Here is a 20,840-nt window from a genome sequence, read left to right on the forward strand (position 1 = left end):
TTTCACTCACAGGTGGTGCTCTACCCTTTGAGATATACCTCCAGTTCTGACTTTTGCTGGGTAACTGGAGATAAGAGTCTGGAGGATTTGTCTGTCCGGGCTGGCTTCAAGTCATCATCCTCAGAGCTACTATGAAGGCTCAGGTTAGTTTTACTGAGGCAATGCATGACTCAGGACTGGCTGTCGAGGTTGGTGGAGAAGGAGCCTGAAGGCTCCACACAAACTGGAGAGAAGGAAGGAAGAAGGTTGAACAAGGAGGTTGAACAAATGGCACAGTCCTGGGCCATCACCAAACAATGTAAATCCTGAAAAGGATCTCAGAGCTGGAGGGCAGCGGTTGGCATTTCCTCTCTGAACACCGTCAAAGTGATCTGCCAAGCAGGATGCACGAATCCCACAAGAGACCCATGGGGGGGGGGTTTGGGGGGGAAAAGGGGGAGAGGACAAAATCAGAACTGCAACCCCAGCACTCTGTGTCTGCTCCTTTCCAAATTGCTTCTTTGAGCAGGACATGGTTGTGCATGCCGGTCATCACAGCACTCAGCAAGCTGAGGCAGGAAGACGGGGAGTTTGAGGCTATCCCGGACTACACAGCCAGACAGTGTCTCAAAAGAACAACCTAAAAGTCATCTTCTCGTATGTCACGTAGGCTGTGCGCTGGCAGAAGGGAGCAGCTGCTGTAGCAGATCAGAGCCCAGACTCCCGAGCTGACAACCTGTACTAAGACCCTTTCTGTCACTTGCTAGTACACTGGCCTTGGTGAGTTATTCAAGGTCTTTTCCTTCTCTGTGACATGATGGTAATAACAATAACGCCTACATCATAAAACAAATATGAGATAACCTACCCCAGTTAATAGTTACAAATTTCTTAGGACAGAAAGCACATCCCAAGCATTCAAGAATAGATATTATTTTATATCTTTGTATAAATACACCACACACACACGCACACACATGCGCGCGCAAGTGCGCACACACACACACACACACACCTTGCTACTCTAGCTGGAACTTTTTAAACTTAGAAGGGTACAGAACCAAACGAGCCAGCACGCTGCTGCTTTTCAAAGATGATTGTGCTGTGAGTCAGCACAGGATGAGCAGAACAGATGAGTCATGTTTACTTGGATCTACAGTACTTACAATCTGTGCACCACTCTAGTGGCTACAGTCAAATAAACTTCAGTTACCAAATCTGCCGTTCTAAAGTCTGACTGTAAAAATAAAAAAGGAGGTTAAAAATAACTGTTCTGTCTCACGCCTGAACAATACCAGGAACTAAATGTTCTTCTTCTCAAAGAAGTTCACTTCACCTGCACTAATTGTGTGTGTCTGCTGCAGGGTGGGCATGTGGGGGCAGCGGAGATGAGGCTGGGGCAAACAGCCAAGGAGGCTGGATAGATGTCTCCAAGGTCCTCTTGGATTCCCGGATGTTCAAAGTAAGGAGAGATGCTGGAATGAAGAAGTCTTGTTTCCTCTGCTGTGCCTCCTACCAGCTACCCAGCGCAAATTTTCAATCTGTTTCTAGTGAAGCTCATCATATGCACAGCAATGAGGTTTCTGGAAAAGGCTAAGTGGGATAATGTATAAAAAATAGTTGTCACAGTGCCAGGCAAAATCCAAGGTGTGGATAAATATTAGTTATTATAATTATTGTTAATGTCTTCTTTGCTAATGATGTTTCTGGATTTGTCCAATTTTAAAGCGAAGTTTAGCTATAGCAAATCCTAACTAACATTGGTTAGTTTCATGTTTCATGTTAGAAGAAAAAAATGGATCTATCTATTTATCTCTTCTATCACTCTGTTTCTATCACCTATTGATCACCTATTATCTATTTATCAATTATCTATCCATCATAGGATACATATTACATGCTGATTGAAAATTCATGTTAGGATATTAGCTACAATTTATCAATAGAGTAGTATAAAAAGTAGTCCTCTTCCCAGTAAGGTAATGCTATTAGTAGACCATGGCTGATGAAAACAGCTCTCAGACGAAAAATTAAAGCTGAAATATAGGTAGAAAATATCTTATAATAACAACCTTTACTCTAAGTAAGGGACTCATTTATATGCAGTTGTCAGAAAATATCTAATATTTTTCATTCTGAATGTTGGGTATGCCTGTCAGGTGAACATTATTAAGTTAAAAGTCTTTTTTATAGCATTCAATTCAATTAATTTGTCTCATAATTCAATTCACTTGTTGTTTATTCACCTCATTGCCGGATATTAAAATAAACTAGACTGCGTATTAATAACGCTTCACCTAGCTGGACAGTGTAGCTTAGCTCACACCAATAAATCCAGCCACTCAGGAGGCAGGAGGATGATGGATCAAGGCTGTTCTGGGCAAAACGTTGGTGACAGCCTGTCTCAATTAACAAGCTGGGTGTGGCTGCTTGCTCTCCAAACCTAGATATGTGAGAGGGATAAATAAGGAGACTGCAGTCCAGACTGGCATGGCTAAAAATCCTTGACCTAATTTGAAAACCTAACTAAAGCAAAAAGTGTTAGAGGTTCAGTGCAGTGGTAGAATGCCTGTCCACCTAGTAATCCCCAGGTCCTGAGTTTAAACCATAGTTCCACAACAACAACAAACGTTTTACAGAGAATCATCCTAGTATTCAGTTAGGACTCAAGCTAGCCGGCTTCTGAGGCTGCTGTAGGGCCAAAGGGCAGAAGGCTGGGCCACAGCATGGACAAGACGATGTGGAAATGCTTCTTCCATTTTGTTGAGAGTAACACACAGACAAACATGAGTTTCTAAGGATTCGACGAGCACAAAATGCAAAAGGTTCCTTAGGCCATAATATCAGCAATTTATTCCCCAGGAAATGATGATGATCAGTCAATTAATGGCTGCCTGAAGGGCCAGGTATCCTGATTGTCCAATGGTATCAGTGTCAGCCTGCAGTGCGGGGAGGATCCCTGGAGGAAGTGTGACCAGTCAGACCCGGTGAGAGCAGTTACTGACTCTGGAGGGTAAATACATCATCTGTTCTTTGAAGATTTGTCAAAGCAATCACTTAAAATAGAAGTAAAAAGAAGCATCTCCTTTAAGATACAGGCCATCTAGGTGAGGATACATTTTGTTAACTAAAACCCCGTAGGGGTCACTTTCAGTACGGGCTCATTTTTCCTGGCTTTTCTGTCAGTGACTGTATCAAATCCTGGATCACTGTGGAAGATTGTCCTTTCATATTATTTAGATCTCCACGTATATAATTAGAACCCCCGTTCTTTCTCTTGCTGGGTTATTATTCATGAAGGGCTTTGCTATTTGATACTTTATTTCATTAACCATTATAATGCTTCAAGCTTCTCAAAGGAAAATTACCAATTAAAAGTGAATTTGAAAAAAAAATCTTTCACTGTGACCAGCAAATGGGTATTGGCCCATGCTAGGACTAAATAATTTCACATTTAATAACCTGCTTCCACTTTGGAGCTGAGGGATACTATCTTAAAATTACAAGCTGTGGCGATATCTTACAGAGCTTTGTTGGATCACTCTCATCAAGTGCCATGTTTTAGCCCTGGCCCCCAAATGGTACCACATCTGCATGTGTCAAAGAGAGCTTGAAGAGTTGTTCAGGAGACACAGAATAAGATTCTCAGATGTGAAGTTGATTTGAAAAATTTTCAAGTTGAATCCATATACTTCACAGCCAAGAAATTAACTTCAAATCTTCCTTATGCTTTCCCAGCCTAAAGTAGCAAGCAAATATTCTTGACCATGCTGTACCTCTGGTTTCACTTTTTTTTATAATTTAGAATATTAAAAGTAGCTTCTGAGAGTTTTCAAAAACTATGCAAATATTTACAGGAAGGGGGAATTTTAGTAAATGTGACAAAGGTGAGGTAATTCTGCTGACTGGAGCTAAGAGTAGCTATTGCAGGTTCACCAGCTACATCTCACACGCGGTGGTGGTTCTAACTGGATTTCTCAATCTGACTCAGAACACAATATCCAACCACAAGAACAGCCCCTAGCTGGTCTCACTTGGTGCTGTTTTGGTTGTATGAAGTACATCCAAAATCAGAATACTTTCCCATTATAGGAGTCCACATGGCCACATTATCAGATGGTACCTTTTTAAAACACTGTTTTAAAATGAAAAGTACAGAATAAACAACTCAAAAATAGGTAGAAAAGTGTCCTGGCATGAGATCTAGAAGTGTTTTATTATTGACAAAAAAGAAAAGCAAAGAGATGCATAATGAGTTGAAAGCATAATTGCTTCCATTAGCTAATTATCATAGAATGAATTCCACTTTGGATCTCTGGGTTTTAGAAAAGAGATTATTTGGAGCAGATCCAGAAAGAAATCTTACGATTAAAGGACTGAGGAGAAACCCTTATTAAGAACTATTTAAGTTAGGTTTGTTTAGATAAAAGAAGGCTAATGTGCAATATCATCCTAAATATTAAAAATCTATGTAAGATGTGGTAAAAATAAAGTTAATAGATCCATTGGTAAATTGCTTTCTGTTTTCCTTTCTTCATCATATTTTTTGAGGCTATAATTGAAATACATTCAACTACACAGATCTCAGCAGCATGGAAAGACAGAGCTGCCTAAGCTAAATAGATTTACCCTTCTTTCAGGATATAGGAGATGTTGGGGTGTCACCTTGGGATGTCACTGGGAGGGGTGACAGCATGTGAGAGGATGTGAGAGGGTTTAAGGAAAAGAGAGTTTCTCTGCTTTTTCCCCAACACTTCTGTTAAATCCACGAGACAAATGCTGCCAACCTTTCTCAATAATGCAATACTGCAATTGGGACTTGAACCCAGGGCCTGTGCTCTCCCTTGGCTATTTTGCTCAAGGCTGATGCTCTACCACTGGTGCCACATCTACACTTCCAGCTCTTACTGGCTAATGGGAGATAGGAGTCCTCACTGGCTTCAACACTCAATCCTCAGATCTGAGCTCCCCGAGTTGTTGGGATTATAAGCCAGAATCACCAGGGCTGGGATGTCCCCCCCCAGGCCCCCCCTTCCCCGCCTCTTTGAATCACAGTCCTCAAAAGAACCAGTTAAAAAGTTTGGCCCCTAGGATTGTTATCAAAATGTTTAATGTCTCCCACGGAAGGGTGGGGTTTCTCTTTATTCCCAATGTTCTCATTTCTATGAGAAATCTCCCAATGTCTATTTCCCAGCTTTTCCTTCTCGTCTCACTGAGCCATGCAAATAGCTAAGGCATGGCCACCGCCTTTTATATTAGCAACTCCTGGAGGGTGACAGATGCAGAGACCGGGAAAGACTTCTCAGAGCTGAGAAGAGTTTCAGCGTCCAGCAACTTCCTGGGGTGGAGGAGAGGACGGACACCAGCAGCAGCGAGGGAAGCAGAAGCCCTCGCCACGTGTGGCTACTATGATGGGTTGGCAACAGAACCACGAAGACAGGAAAAGGAAGCGTGCTAGACCTTTCTTTGGCTTCTCTAGTTTATCGTTGTCTGAACTGGACATACGTTTTACAATAAAGAATTCGGGGAGCGTTGCTTAAAGGGAGCGAGGGCTGTGTTGCAAATGTCTGGGTGGCCAACAGAACATGGAGGCTGTGTTTTCGAGGTGGAGAAGGGACAAACACTGGCGGCTCGTGGGTAATAAAGCTGTGATTAGTTCTGGGCCACCGCACAGCCCCTGGCAGCCATAGGGTCTGATGGCTCGGCCAGAACTGCAACAAGGAGGAAATAAACTAGCAGCTGGGGGTGGCAGGGTGGCCTTTGCAAATGCTCAGGACAGGCAGTGAGGAGGTGAACTGGGGGAGGATGAGAAAGGTGAGAGAGGGGCTTCTGAAACGGAAGTCATTGGAAAATTCCGGTATGTTGAGTTCACGTAGGGGAACACCGGGGAGAGGAAAAACGTTTAAAGTGATGTCAGGCATTAGGTAGAAATGCATTATATTTCAATTTGCTAAGCTTGATGCATGATTTCTAAAGCAAAGATGAATGATTACAAAAATATTAGCTTTGAGCACCATCTCTTCTTGTGGGGGTCAGTGCAGGACTTTCAATTCGGAGCCTAACACTTGGCAGGTAGGTTTACTACCACGTGGCCCATGCTCCCAGCGTTCCATGCTTCCCATGTTTTTATTTACAGTTTCAGAAAGGTCTCGCATCTCTTTGCACAAGGCCTAGACTGTGATCCTCTTGTGCTGGGTTGGCAGGCACATCCCACCATGCCCGGCCTTTTTTACAGTGAGATGGCTTGAGTTGGCCTTGAACCACAATCCTTTTCATCTCTGCCTCCTAAGTATTACAGGCCACCACGCTGGGCTTGGACAGAATCTTGTACCGTTGACCTATGCCCTACATTTCAACATGTCATGCAAAAAGTGGGCTAATTCAATGAAACCATCCATGTAGGAAATATCTGATGACTAGAGACAGCGCTCAGGGCAGAACTGGAGGGAAGGCGGACGTTGGTAAAGCTAGGGAAGAAGCAGACAGTGGACAGGGGTGGAGGAAGCAATCAGAGATTCAGAGACAGAGGATGACCAAAATGTGACAGCTGCTGCGGCTGGACTGAAAAACCTTCCAAAGTAAACAGTGGTCCCTCCACTCCAGGATGATATAACATGTAGCTTGTGACTTGGTAGGATTTTAGAAATAGGAATCTAGAAGCAGCTTGTGAACAAGAGATGAAGAATAGGAAAGAGAATTCGGTTCTGCTTAAGCTGTTATGGTTCAGAGCACAAGCAGTGGAGGAAGAAAAGAAACCCTCAATGCAAGTGTATGTCTTCTGATAATACACATATTGTGTACATACCTGCATGCATATATAGAAACATCCAAAGTACACACATGAGCTGAATGTCTTCCTTTTGTTGTTAAATTTAAAGAATAGCAACAGGGGATTAACTAATTCCATTTCATACTGTTATTTGGGTTAAAGCCTACAATGTACATATAAACAAATACTGATTAGACATATTTTACCAACACACATAAATAGCACAGGGACTGCACAGGAGAACACACTGTTCTGTCATTCTTTTACACTCTAATGAGCAATCATGACCTTGAATTATTTGGCACGGGATTTTCAGCACACTCTCCCAGTCCTGACCTTGAAGGGATATAGACAGCTAGCTCTCTAGTTTTTTAAACTCTTGAGTTTTTTTTAAAATAATTCCTTCTATTTTCAACTGACCAGAGAACTACTTCCTGCAGTTTCCCTGTTTCATGCCAAGTATTTATTTTCCTGCTCTTAAAAAAATGGTTTGCAGTATCTCACTATAAATTGCACTTACTTGAACATAAACCTTGATGGCTCTTTCTCCTTTATTGATATGTACCTTGTGACCTAAGGACAGAGAGTAGCTAGAACACTGAAAATATTCTTTCCCAATATTTAGAATTAAATATGTTGTAGAAATTCTGGGTCAAACAACAGGAAGGGTCTGTTTGAAGTGCCAGCCAGAGGAAGAATCATTTTGGAAACTAACTTCACCCAAATGTACACATTTATTTGGTTGAAAAGAAATGTATAAACCAATATTTGACAAGATCAACCTTGAGAGGGGCTGCTCTGCTACTGCCAGCCCTTAGCAAGACTTCTTGCAAGAATTATTTGAACAAGAACAAGTGTGGTTGATATAAAGCAACTTAAACTTTCACCAATAGAGGAACAAGCTTAACAAGATGACCAGGAAAACTAGTTTAATGTTAGTTGCCATAGTGTTTGAGCTCTAAGTGTGTTCAAGAGCCTCACTGGAATTCAATAAACTCTAAGGGAAATCAATGAGGACAGAATCCACAGAGGAGACGTTTTGCTTCAGGGTACCTTTGGGGGCTGGGGTGGAAGGCCATTGGTACCTAGAAGCAGCAGGTTGTTGGTAGAGTTGAGGGAGATGGTAACAAAGCCTAGGAGGAAATGAGAGCCTGAGCCAAGATGCTGGAGAGGGTGAGTTAAAGGCACAGCCAAGGTACTGTGTCTCGTTCCAACTGAGACTTAGTTGGACTGGATAGGACAGGGCTCCTAAATTCCACACAATAGCAACGTCATTCTGTATGTAATGTGAAGAGTTATAATTACTAGAGAACATTAGGACAACTATCGGGAGGGGGTATAAAGTAAACTGGATTATAAAAGATGAGGGAAAAGAGACAAGTCGGAGATCACCGATGCGGTTCATGTGACAAACAACAGAGGTGCAAAATCGTGCAAGAGAAGTAGAAACAAGAGAGAGTTGAGAAGTGGTGCAAATGAACACCATTCCCAAGAACGGTAAGTAGAGGAACAATTGTGAGCTGTGAGACAGAGGAGCCTCTTTGATCTCCGTTCTATGTTCTTTCCCTCTCTGTCACGTCTTATATATTCACTGAAACAGAGACTCAGGCTGAGTCCCCCGGAACCATTATTTCTGAAACTTGCAACAATGGCTTCACAATAAGTCTTGAAATAGCCGTATTGCGTGGCACACAGGTGGTGATGGGGACAGGCACGGACTCGCGGTGGGAGCCAATCACGGTGATGGCGCGGTGTTCCCTGCTCTGATGAACATGAAAAGTGTTTCAGTCGGCTCCTACTCGGAGAACCAAGAGAGCTGTCGGGACCCCACCGTTCCTTTCTGTCTCCATATGGCCAGTGCTTTGTCCCACGCCAGTGAGAAGTCACATTCTGTATTGACCATTTCATTTGACTGGACCAGCCACAGACACAGAGAGCTTGGAGAAGCTGTGTTTTCACCCACTTTTCTCTTTTGTGGAGGGGAGAAATCTCAGCCCTCTCTTGGAGGACCAGACCTTGTTAATAGTTGACGTGAAAACTGTTTAAAAGCCAGATGTCGAGAGAGGAAAAGAAAGATCAACACATTATATGCATAGATGGATGTCACAAATCGAAACCCTCTGTAACTATAAGTGGATTTTTTGTTTTTTTGTTTTGATTTTTTTTTGTTGGTCATGGGGCTTGAACTCTGGGCCTGGGCTCTGTCCCTCAGCTCTTCAGCTCAAGGCTAGTGCTCTACCACTTGAGCCACAATGCCACTTCTGGCTTTTTTTTCTGCTTATGTGGTGCTGAGGAATCGAACCCAGGGCCTGATGCATGCAAGGCAAGCGCTCTACCACTGAGCCACCTTCCCAGCCCCCCCTTTTTTTTTAAGAGAGGAAAAAGAAAAAGAGGCCAAGGCTAAACATGGGAGACTCTCCCAAAATCAAAATTAAAAAATAATTGATAAAATAATAGTCTTTGAATCTTGTGCATGGGAATTTCCATGAGTATCATGAGCTGGATTTAGGACTTTGCAGGAAGTAGCAGGTGCCTGCTAAAGATCCGGAATCGTGTGGCTAAGATACTTTCTTTTTCTTTTTCTTTTTTGTTGGTCCGGTCGTGGGGCCTGGACTCTGGGCCTGGGCGCTGTCCCTCAGCTCTTCAGCTCAAGGCTAGCACTCTACCACTTGAGCCACAGCGCCACTTCTGGTTTTTTCTTTTTTGCTTATGTGGTGCTAAGGAATCGAACCCAGGGTTTCAGGCATGCAAGGCAAGCATTCTACCACTGAGCCACCTTCCCAGCTCTGGCTAAGATACTTTCATTCTTGTATTGTACTCTGCTAAGTAAAAGAAAATAATTTACTGGGGAATCATGGAGAATTGACTTTGTATAAATGAGATTCCAAAATTAACCTAGTAGTGATCCAAAGCATTATTTAAAAATATGAAATTTTGGAGCTGGGGGTTTAGCCCAGAGGAAGGGCGCCCACCTGGCACGCACAAGGCCCTGGGTTCAGTCCTCAGCCCAGGAAAAAAAAGAAAAGAAAAGAAAAGAAAATTATCAGGACCCTTATCCTTGACTCCATCCTAACAGACAGCATTCCAATAAAAGACATAGCTAACCCTTCATTACCTTGACATCAGCACTGCTGTCAAGGTACTAAAAGCAGATTAAAAGACAAAATACAGCAGTCCAATAAATACCCAATATTTTTATTTTAGTAGAGAACAGCATGCACACAGGTACAGAGCGGTGCTGTGCATCAGGAAGTCAGATCATCATAGTCTTGGATCTGGCTTTTCTTCCTGCTGCCTTGGTCCTTGAACAGGCTAAACATTTTGATAAGCATTTACTTTGTGTTATTCAAAATAAGGGTACTAGTATTGTTGTATATAGGTGAACGGGGAAGCTGAATGTGTATGTGCAAACACAAATAAAGGATATATGCCTGCAGCAGTTTAGCGTGCCTGGTATCTACGAAAGACTCAGGAAATTGTAGTTGTAATTATTGGCACAATTATAAATATCAATAATAAGCAAGTGGAAATGATAATGAAATAATCGATGAAATAATCTATTTTTCTTCATAGTTAATAAATTTTGAAAAGACTGTAGTTGAATATTATCCATAAAAAATTTACAGCCTGCAGTAATGATTTTAAAACAACATTTAACTATTATGTTTAATAATATATTGTTCTTTTGGTTTATAAATAGAAATAATTCATATGATATTGCCATCTCTACTCTCCTTAAACTTTGCAATTGCGCATTTGGTAGGCTATTCTACAGAATTTGATTCTTTTTACAAAAGATTTACTTGAAAAACGCTGCTTATTTACTCTTATTATTACATGTTTTATAGTTTTTATTTCTTTCACATTTATATCCCATATCTAATATATTCATATCTATAAAAAGAAAAAAAACATTGAATTTCATCATTTATTTTAATTTTTCTCAGTAATTATTAAATTTGGAAAACATTTTGCTATAATACTTTCAAATCAGTAATCATTAATATGTATTAGAATGTAAGCTCAAATATTTATACCTTTAATAATTATAAGCATTTAGTTTCTTATACTCTAGATAATGATAATTAAGGGTTGGATGAAAAATAAATTATTGACATAAGTAATTATTTCTATATGGAAATATTATTGTACAATTATTACAAAACTAGCTTATTTATTCCCCAGGAATTACTTATCTAAAATTAATTTCCCCAAGAATGTACCAATCTGATTACTTAAATATAACTCATATTCTTCTTCTATGTTAACAAATATAAAGCAAGTGCATGCAGGTATGTTATACCAATATAGGTTTCTCTCTACTTCAGAAACAAATACATTGATCCTCTGTAATATTTTAAAGTCCAGAATACATTGAATATTTGCCTTTTCTCTCTATATTTTTAAATATGATGTCTTCATTTCAACTGCTGGCCAAAACTTAGGCTTAAATCATAGAATGTCTTAAGAAAGAATTTCCTGTCTTGCAACCCATTGGTGTGTAGACCTCAGTTACGAAGAGATTTTTGGGGCACAGTGGCTCATTCCTATAATCCTAGCTACACAGAAGGTTCAAAGCCGGCTAGGGTAGAAAAGCCCATGGGACTCTTTCTTCCAATGAACCAAGAAAAAGCTGGAATTAGGGGTGGGGTTCATATGGTAGAGTGCTAGCCTGGAGCAGAAAAGCTTCTAAGCAAGTATATGAAGTGCAGAGTTCAAGCCCCACTACTGGTATAATAATAATAATAGTATAATAATAGTAATACAATAATTATATTTCTATTAATTTTTATTAATAATTACATTTCTATTAATAATTATCATTATAATATATCAATATATTATATTAATTATATATTACATTAATTAATGAAAACAATCATAAAGAAAACACTTGAAATTCAACAGCTCAAAAGTATAAAATAGCGCCAAGATACTTCTGTAGTAACTTTAGGAACACTCCCCCCCAGGGTGGGTTGGACCCACGGATGGTAGTTTATGAGACAGAGAAGAGGAAAGGGTACAGTGGGCCCAGCTGTACGGGTGTGGTGGTGGTGGGAGGAAAGGAGCCGGGAAGATGAGGGATTCTTCTCAAACAAGCAGTGGGGAGCTGGGAAGACATCAGATCTGTTAAAGACACAAGTCTGGGTGGTGAGGGAGCACAGAAGGTGGGGCTTCCGGAAGGCAGTCGGGGGAGAGGGGTGGTAAGGGATGCCAATGCCTGAACTAAGATAAACATTAAGCGGATGCCAGCCTTCAATGTCATGATCAGAAAGGAAATCAGTAGCTTCTCAGACACCAGTGAGATTACTTATTATTTTTCTTGGAAAAACTGGACACACTGCGCTGTGTTTCTATCTCAGCGGTGATATTCTTACCATCTCCTTACACAGAGGTGAGTTAAAGTTGCACATGCAATCATGCCTAACCTCTCCAGATAGATTTTCCATATACTACCACACTTAAGAATTGACCTGAACCCCTCTAGTTTCTCTCTAAAACACCACAGAAAGAAAAATACCCACCAAATTGTAGGAGGGCACAAGTCAATAACTATTTCTACCAGAAAGCACGAAGCTTACAATAAAACTGAAATATAGGCCTTTCTTGATTTCTCCTGTCAAGTTTCACCCTTATTCTTGACTCTAGCAGCTCATCTTTATTCTTGAGGGTCATTTTGTCCCCTTGGAATTCTACCTTATAAAGACATAATTCACTCATGTCCATAGGACACATTTTGGTATTTCACCATAAAATCAGGTAGATGAAGGGGTGAATTCCTCTTCCAGAAAGTCTAAGTGGTCCCAGGAAATTCATAAAGTACTGAGTGAGAATTAGTTTATAAGCCAACCATGCCTTTCCTTCATATGTGCTTTGGTTAGTTGTTGGCATTTCAAGCATTGATTTAGAAATTTCTGATGTAATGTTATTAAGTCATTTAAAATAAATTCTCTGATGATGCCACTTGTTTTTCTGTCATTTTCTGTTAAGTATAAACCAGAATAAGCTCAAACCTGGCCATCAGCTCCTTCCTTGATGTAGTAATATGCCAATTCATGATCTTCTGTTTGGTATTTGTTTTTTTAAGTACCAGATGCTTTCAGAATCATATCTGGAAAAATCACTGCCCTGCTGTGTCTGAATAGTTCCCTGTGCGTGTATGAGATAATCGGTGTTGCAAGTTCAAGTTCATTACAGTCTCATTTCAAGTTCCAACTGGGAATTAAACTTAAATTGAGACTGAAATAGGTTTTGTTATCCCTGTTGTGCTGCTTAGAGGAGGATGGGCAGAAAGATTGCCTCTGGGGCCAAAAGCAGTGTGTAAGAGCTCACACAAACACACTCACTCTCTCACACATACCATCTAAAAATGAGATAATTCCACAGATGGTCTCCAGGGCCCTGTCTTTTGCTTTCCTTGAGAGCTGACTCAATCATGGTGTTTGCTTGATTGAGTTGGAGATATGGAACATTTATTTTAATGTTTGCTGATCTCTTACTAAAACTAGAGCTGTGATTATAGAACTCTAGATAATCACAAAAGATTCCTAAATCATGTTTAAACATATCCACAGCCAGAGAAGAGCATTGATTGGCAGCCAGTATTGGGAGATGGAAATAAAAACAGATAAGACACTAAGTTTTTACTATTTTCCATTTGTAACTTGGGATAGATGAGACTCCCTACAACTGTGCTAACCTATTCAAAGTAATTTGTCCCACTGAATTTGTATACATTCTTTAAAACCACTAATTTCTACCCCAACAAGGTCAAATGTGAACTTACATCTGTAAGACTCTCCATTGGCTTGAATTGTAGGTTTCTTGACTTTGCCTTGTTAACTTGAAAAAAATATTTTTTGTGGATCTGTGATACTAATTCATAATTATTAAGGGAAAAGAGACCATAAGGGTAAATTTGTAATAGCACAATACATTACTAAGGTTGTTTTCGTGGCTAACAGTAGCAACAATAACCAAGCAAACACAGAATAAACCTATTGTTAATACAGTGCTGACGATCATCAACTTCTAAAAGACTCCTGCTCTGAATTCCTTCTTATTGTCTTAGTGACACACATGATTCTAAAGTTCAGATGGACCTTGACATTATCATATAGAAGAGTCCAACACAATTACAACCACTACCCCCAAGGGAAAGTCATTTTCCATCCTTGTTCTGATTCTGTTATAAATTTGATGGCTAGATAAGCCCATGTCCACGAACTTCTTTGAAAAATGATACAAAAATAGAATTATACTGGCTTTGGAGTTAATTCAAAGGACTTAAAAAACATATATCATCTCCTGGTTTGGGGATTTGCATTTATACAACAGACATTTTAAATCTTGTGGGGATTGAGGGGCAGGCCTCATTTGGGAGGGAGGGGGGAGGATGATGAGAGCGGTGACACTGATCAAGATGTATTGTATTCATAAAGTGCTCTGCTAAATATCAACCCCGTTGTACCACTCCTCAAATAGACATATCATACACGTATCACCTTGTGCTGCTGAAACTGCATCTGCGAATGAAGCTCACTGAAAGCTGCTGAATAAAGCTGTTGAATGGCAAGGGAGAGTGAGGACAGGACATTGGGAATCAGGAGGTCAGCTTGATTAAAGAATGGTCCGGTGAACCTCCTCCGAACAGGGGACACACTCCAAGCAAATCCAAGAACACAAAACACAGGTCTTGTCTGAGGAGTGGGTACCTATGAGAGGGAAGGGCAGGTGGAGGCAGAGGGGAAACATAGTCAAAATACTTTATATACAATATGAAAGTGGAACATGGAAGCTGGCCGAGGTTGGCGTGGGAAGGTCAGTGACCAGGTGACGTGGTGTGTATATCAGGACATATCAAAATGACCCCCCCCCACACACACAGAGTGTGTGCCATGAATTGATGCTAGTACAAATAATTTGTGTTATAAATAGCAATTCATGGCTCAATGTTGACCTAAATCTTAATTTATTTTTTGAAAGTTTTGTTGTATGGAATGTAAAAAGGCTCTTTCTGTAAGACGGCAGAACAACGTTTGCACAATTTGTAGGTTTACGATGCTTTCTTTTCTACGAGACACGAGTCTCTGCACACTGCTACCCTACGTAAATTTAAATTTAGAAAGAATCGGAGATAAAATGTTACACGATCTTGCCCTTCCCTAAAATATCAGACTTTCAGGGATCTCTTTCCAGACAGAAATAGAGACTCAACATTCTAACGGTACTAGGTTGGGGGGAAGCCAGCCTTTTAAACACTGTTAAATACGATTGAAGATGTTTTTGCCAACACCTCTTCTAATGTTTTCCTGGGAGCAAAGGAAGTGGACGATTCCACAGGCCTTTCCTTCACGCTCTGAGCAAGGAACCGTTCAGACGGAACGGCGAGCACAGGAACACTGCGAGCAGAGCTGCTGAAGTTACCCTAACCTCTGCTCCAAGAGGCCCGGTGACAGCCACAGCCTGCACAGGTAGAGATCTCCACTCTCCTAAGTGTAGATGACCTGGTCTGCGGCTTCTCTGCTGCTCTGGCCCTCGGGGAGGCTGCCTTCCGTCAGACCTGTGCCTGGTGGTAAAGCTCGTGGTTGACGGATGGAAGGGTTCGTGCCATGCCTGACAGTGCACCGGCATGATCCGCTGTGAGTGGGGGCCGTTGCAATCCTGTTTACACGTCCCATTTCCCGGCCTACCTACAGAAGCAGCCTGCTCAGCCCTCCTGAGCCGGCTGGGAGACACCCTCTGGCGCTGCCCCTGGTGAGGGAGCTTTAGGCCCCAGTGAAAGGCTTCTCCCCCAACAAGCTGTGGTCTCGGTCAGCATTCAGCAAACGAGGTGATGGTGTAAAGGGAGACAGAGACAGCAGGAGGCACAGTAGCAGTTACACAAGGAGACTGAGGACAGCCTGAGGAGAGAGGACAGACCCAGTGAAGCGTGGCAGGAATAGCGAGGAGATGGAGGGCTGTGGCCACCTAGGATGAAGGACTGTGGGCCTGGCCTCCGGGCGAGTCCTAGCAGCTGAACAGTCACCGCCAGAGGCTCAGCAGCTGCCACACGAGCAGGCGCTGACTGCTGCTGCTGCTGCCCAAGTAGCTGCTTCTGGACGCTGGAAGTTACTTTCGGACAAGGAATGTATTTCACGAGCTGCCAAATAGCTGGGCACCTGGGAATCAAAGCCCAGAGCACCGACCTGACCCGAGCACCTGGAGCTGAAGTCCCAGGTCTCCCCTGCCCGGCACCATGGTGCTCTTACTCTCAGGGTGTGGCGCTGAAAGCTTGAGTCAGCCAAACTCATACATAACAGCCCAGTGGTGCCGGAAGTAAGAGAAAGTCTTGAGGACTTGATTCCTAGAGAAACTTAAGTTCCAGGCCTCAGAAAGAAGCTAATATTTAGGTAGTTTGGTCAGCCACAGATGCTGAAGAGGGCTGGACACTTATTTTACAAGGAAACAAAGAGCCCCAAGTGCTAGATAGGAAAAATAATATCTATATAACTTCACACGAAGTGGGGATATTTGACATTCACAGTTAGGGACAGGGCGTGCTGAGCATGTGGCAAGTCCACTGTCCCCTATCTGCCTTTGGGCAAGGAACCCGAAGGAGGGACAACGAAAATGAAGGTATTCCATCAATTTCAAACGACATTTTCCAACCTGGAGGCAGCCATTTCTTATGCCCTGGTTGCTCAGGAACTTTGAAGGCTCTTTTCCAAGAATTCACTCATCCGCCCTGTCATTCACCCACCTGACAGAGAGGAAGAAAATGCAAAGGAGACAAGGTTTGCTCTTAATTTTGATTACACTCTTTGTGGTGTCAAGGTACTCAGATTCTCGAGTGACAGGCACCATGGAAACAGGCAATTACTTTGGGAGGAGAAGGAACCTATGAATATGTCACCAGGAACGAATTAACAATTAGGAAATGCAGCACATTTCCCATGAATTTTCATAATGACGGACTAGCTCACCTTTTCAATATAAAGAGGTTAAAAAGCAACCACACTCTCCTTGCAATCTGCATTAGGTGACCTGTTTGTTTTATTCCCCAACTATGGAAACAAACTGTAATCAAATGTTTTCATTGGCTGCCACTTAAATGATCTCTATCTTTCTTCCCCTTCAGTGTTGGTAAGAGACTGAAAGTAAGGAGAAAGCAAAGCTTCCTTGGGAAAGCAGCTGAAATTTATCTACTTCTACTCAAGATTCTACAAAGAGAAAGTCTCAGCAGCCAGTCCACATGTGTGAAAGCCAGTCTGACACACACACTCCATTCTTGACTTGAAATTAGGAGTGCAGTCCATTCTGACTCGACTGTTAACAAAGACCCACAGGCCAAACCAGAAATAAAGTTGCCTCTGAATAAAAGATGATGGGGGTTTCTTACATACCCACAGGCAAAAGATAAAGGTATAAAACCCAGAACTACCAGTATTCTGTACCCTTGAGCAACTCAAGCATAAATTAGAGAAAAATTATTTCCTTAAAAAACTTGTGCAAATCCAAATCTCTTTTTGCATGGTACTCATTTTGCTTTTTATTAACCATTTCTAGAATTCAACCTATCATTCAGTAAAACACATATACATATATATAATTAAAAAATAAATTTCAGGCTATGACCCCATAAGATCCAACTGAAATATCCAGAAGAAGAGAGGATCAGAGGATGGGGGCCCTTTGTTTTGGGGAGCACTTAGAGCATACTCTGGCTCAGTCCCATGGTCCCTGCTGCACACAGCTTTGCACCTTGCTTGTTTGGCTCTCACACTGGACTGAAGTTATTTTAGGGCAAAGAACGCTATTTTATCGACCTGACATGCCAGATACTAAATAATAGCATAGGGAAGGTCCACCAAGAGAGCCAAGAATTGTTCTGACTCATTCTACCCTGAATCTTTATTTGTATTTGCAAATTGAAGCATGACACTCGCTAAATAATACACACTCAATAATTATTTACTTCTCTGGTATAAGAAAGATATCAGGGCTGGGATGTAGCTCAGTGGCAAAGCACTTGCCTAGCAAGTGCAACGTCCTGGATTCAATCCCCAGTACCAAAAAAAAAAAAAAAGAAAAGAAAGAAAAAGAAAGTTATCAGAACTGTGCTCTCAGGATGGTCCACATCTTTCCCACATTGGAATGCAAGGCATTTTGTAGCAGTAAATCACTGCCAACCAAGTCATCCACCATCACCCTGTAAGAATGAGATCTCCATTGCCCAAAGAAACAGGGTCCAGACACAGATCACCATTGTAATGTCACCATTGTAATGTGTTTGGGGGAACAGGCAGACCCTGAGGGAAACAAGGCTCTAACACACATAGCTCAGCATGTGATTTGCTGCTCACTTCACTATTCTGGTGCTTGGGATTAGATTTTATACAACAACTGAGTGCTGGCAACTTATTTCTTTACTGAGGACTACTGCTTTGGATTTTCTTGTGCTGACTGCCTTAAAGAACTGAAGAAAACTTGAACCACATTCTGAATTCATTACCTTGCCAACTTTCAAACTTACTGAAGATACTATGGTCTGGTTTAAAGCAAGGACTGACTGCACTTTAATCCTATAGGGGCTATAGGAGCGGTACATATGACTAATTTTTGGTTCTGTCCATTCCATGATTTTTCATGACAGGGATCTCTCTATGTCTAAAGATGGCATCCCACTGGATTGATCTTTTAAACGTAACTTTTTTTCCATATATATTTGTTATTGTAAAAGTACAGAGGGGTTATAGTCACATGAGTAGGATAATGAGTACATTTTTTCTTATTTATAAAAAATGTTTAGTTGTAGATCCCTAAATTACCTATTAATTGGATATCCTTAGATAACAGTTTTCTATTAACTGCCGGATTTTTAAAGCTTGGGGAATATGAAATAGTGTGCTAATCTGAATGCTAGAGCCAATAAAATAAGAATATATTAACTCACATGTCACTGGAAAATATTAAGTGGGCCAGTAGAGTCTTTAGCCTATCTATGGAGGAGTATATATGACAAAGAATCACATCTGGCTACTCATCACGTAATGAGACAAACTTCCTTTAAAAACATGGTATAATGCATGGATCTAGGCATAAAGATATCACTGTAAACTTACTAAGACCCTTAGAAGAAAGAAGAAGACCTGGTTCTACCCTACTAGCTGTGAGGGCGTAAGCAAGTCATTTGAGCCCTCTACGGCTCATTCATCATTTTAAGGCTTAATCCATAGGGTTACAATAAGGTCCAAAGAAATCAATATTTGTAATGTGCAGAGAGAAGTCCTAGTACACGGTAGGCATCACTCGCAAAATAGTAACAAGCCTTTCACATTACTGTCATGTGGTTTTATGTCTTCACGGTAGCAAAGACACACAGAGCCAACAGTAACATTGCAATCTGACTGGGAGAGAGGGAAGAAGGCAGGGAGGGAGGGAAGAAGGGAGAGAGAGAAGACAAACTTTGGTCTTATTTTACAAGGTATTACAATAGTGTGGGGATGATGGCAGTACCATTCAGAAGGGGGAGTATATATTTTCACATCTTAAAGGGGCTAAAAAACTATGAATATCTTCAAATATTTGACAAAGTGACTGAAGGAAGAAGAAGATGGTGCTAGCGATCCAGTCCATGTTGACTTGGGTGGTGAGTGGCTCATGGATTAGAATCTAGGAGATAACAGATTTCAGATCAAAGTGAAGGTAAGTTGTATTTAGCACAGCTGTCTGACCCCGGCACAGACTGTTGCTCAAAGCAACAGGCTTGCTGCTGCTGGACATGGCAAGTAAAGGTTAGCTGACAATCTGTCAGGGTGTGATGTAAAGCCCTGGTGCCCGGCTGGCAGGGTCTGTGGGCAATCTCTGAGGTCTCTTGCAAATGCTGTGATCTTAAAATACCATTAGCATGCAAAGTTACAAGTACACAGGGATGTAAAGGGCTTGAAAACTGACATTCAGAATAACATCAGAGCAAGAGTAAACATTTTATTCTGTAACTGGAAGTTTGTGGTATATTTCAATCCATGAAGAAAAGGGCAAAGTAATCAGTTGGGTGTACTAGAAGGAAGTGAATGCGCCAATTTATACCCTTGTTTTCTCCTCTCCATTTATCTTCATTTTATGAGCTACACCGATGTTGAGAATCTTAGTATCGATATTAAGTTTACTAACTGAAGGGGTGGTACAAGCATAAGATGGAGGCTGAGTGCGGAGAGAGGGCACATGGGGTGAATGAGATCAAAGGACTTTTTAGACCTGTATGAAAAATTCTAAAATATTCCTCCCAATTCATTTTCAATCTCAGTTGCTTTCCTTGGATCCTAAGTCTTGGGAGCTTGCCAAATTCACTTTGTTGACAATCGGTGATTTTTTTTTTCTGAAGTGGCCTTACCCAATTTCTTCAAATATAAGGGTTAACTTTGCTCTGCCAATTCTGTGCAGTTCTCACTGTTGAGCAGCTAAACAGAACTCACACGCACTATGCCTCAATTCAGACACGTGGTGGAGACACCCCTGTCACTGGGCACACCCCTCCCCCCGACCCCGCTGCCCACTACACCCCTCCCCCCGCAGACCCAGCCTGTCACTCCCATTCAAGGTGCACAGCCTTCCACTGAAAAATCTAGATGGGGTAGTAATGAATAAAGAATACCATCTGGATGAAAAACCATCACCTTACTAGGGACACACAGTCATCCTTACAAGGTACTGTGAAGCTGAGGGACAGACTTTATCAACTGCCTGTGTAACACTGCTTCAATGGGAACATGGTATGTATAGACCCTGACAGGAATGAAAAGACTTGGTGGAAGCTGTTCGGCAAAGCTGTTGTCCTCAGTTAGAATGCTGGCCTTGACTTCCTGTACCTGTTCTGATGGGCACCTAACGGCCACACAATGATGACGACGATGTGAAAGGCTTGTTATTATTTTGCAGGGGATGCTGCTGGGGTTTGAACTCAGGGCCTTGTGACTGGCGCTTTACCCCTTGAGCCACACCTTCAGAACTTTGTGCTCTGCTTATTTTTCATTTAGAGACTTGCAGGCCTTGGGCCTATCTCTGCCTCATGTGGAGCCTGGATTACAGGCATGTACCACCACTCTCTGCC

General features: G+C 41.6%; 1 protein-coding gene across 7 annotated transcripts in view; it reads right to left on the bottom strand.

The window, feature by feature from the left end:
• The window catches only part of Inpp4b (inositol polyphosphate-4-phosphatase type II B), a 338,999-nt gene that overhangs the window by 31,709 nt on the left and 286,450 nt on the right, over positions 1-20,840 (bottom strand). The window contains exon 25 of one of the 7 annotated variants that reach the window (XM_070022127.1): positions 2,982-3,035. The exons of the other annotated variants lie outside the window; for them this stretch is intronic. Coding sequence (XP_069878228.1) covers positions 3,002-3,035 — 34 coding nt within the window. The 3' untranslated portion in view covers positions 2,982-3,001. Of the gene's footprint in view, positions 1-2,981; positions 3,036-20,840 lie in introns of those variants that run through there. 7 annotated transcript variants of the gene reach the window in all.

The sequence above is a fragment of the Dipodomys merriami genome, unplaced genomic scaffold (genome assembly GCF_024711535.1).
Source record: "Dipodomys merriami isolate MVZ:Mamm:240054 unplaced genomic scaffold, mDipMer1.0.p SCAF_15, whole genome shotgun sequence".
NCBI classification, from domain to species: Eukaryota; Metazoa; Chordata; class Mammalia; order Rodentia; family Heteromyidae; genus Dipodomys; species Dipodomys merriami.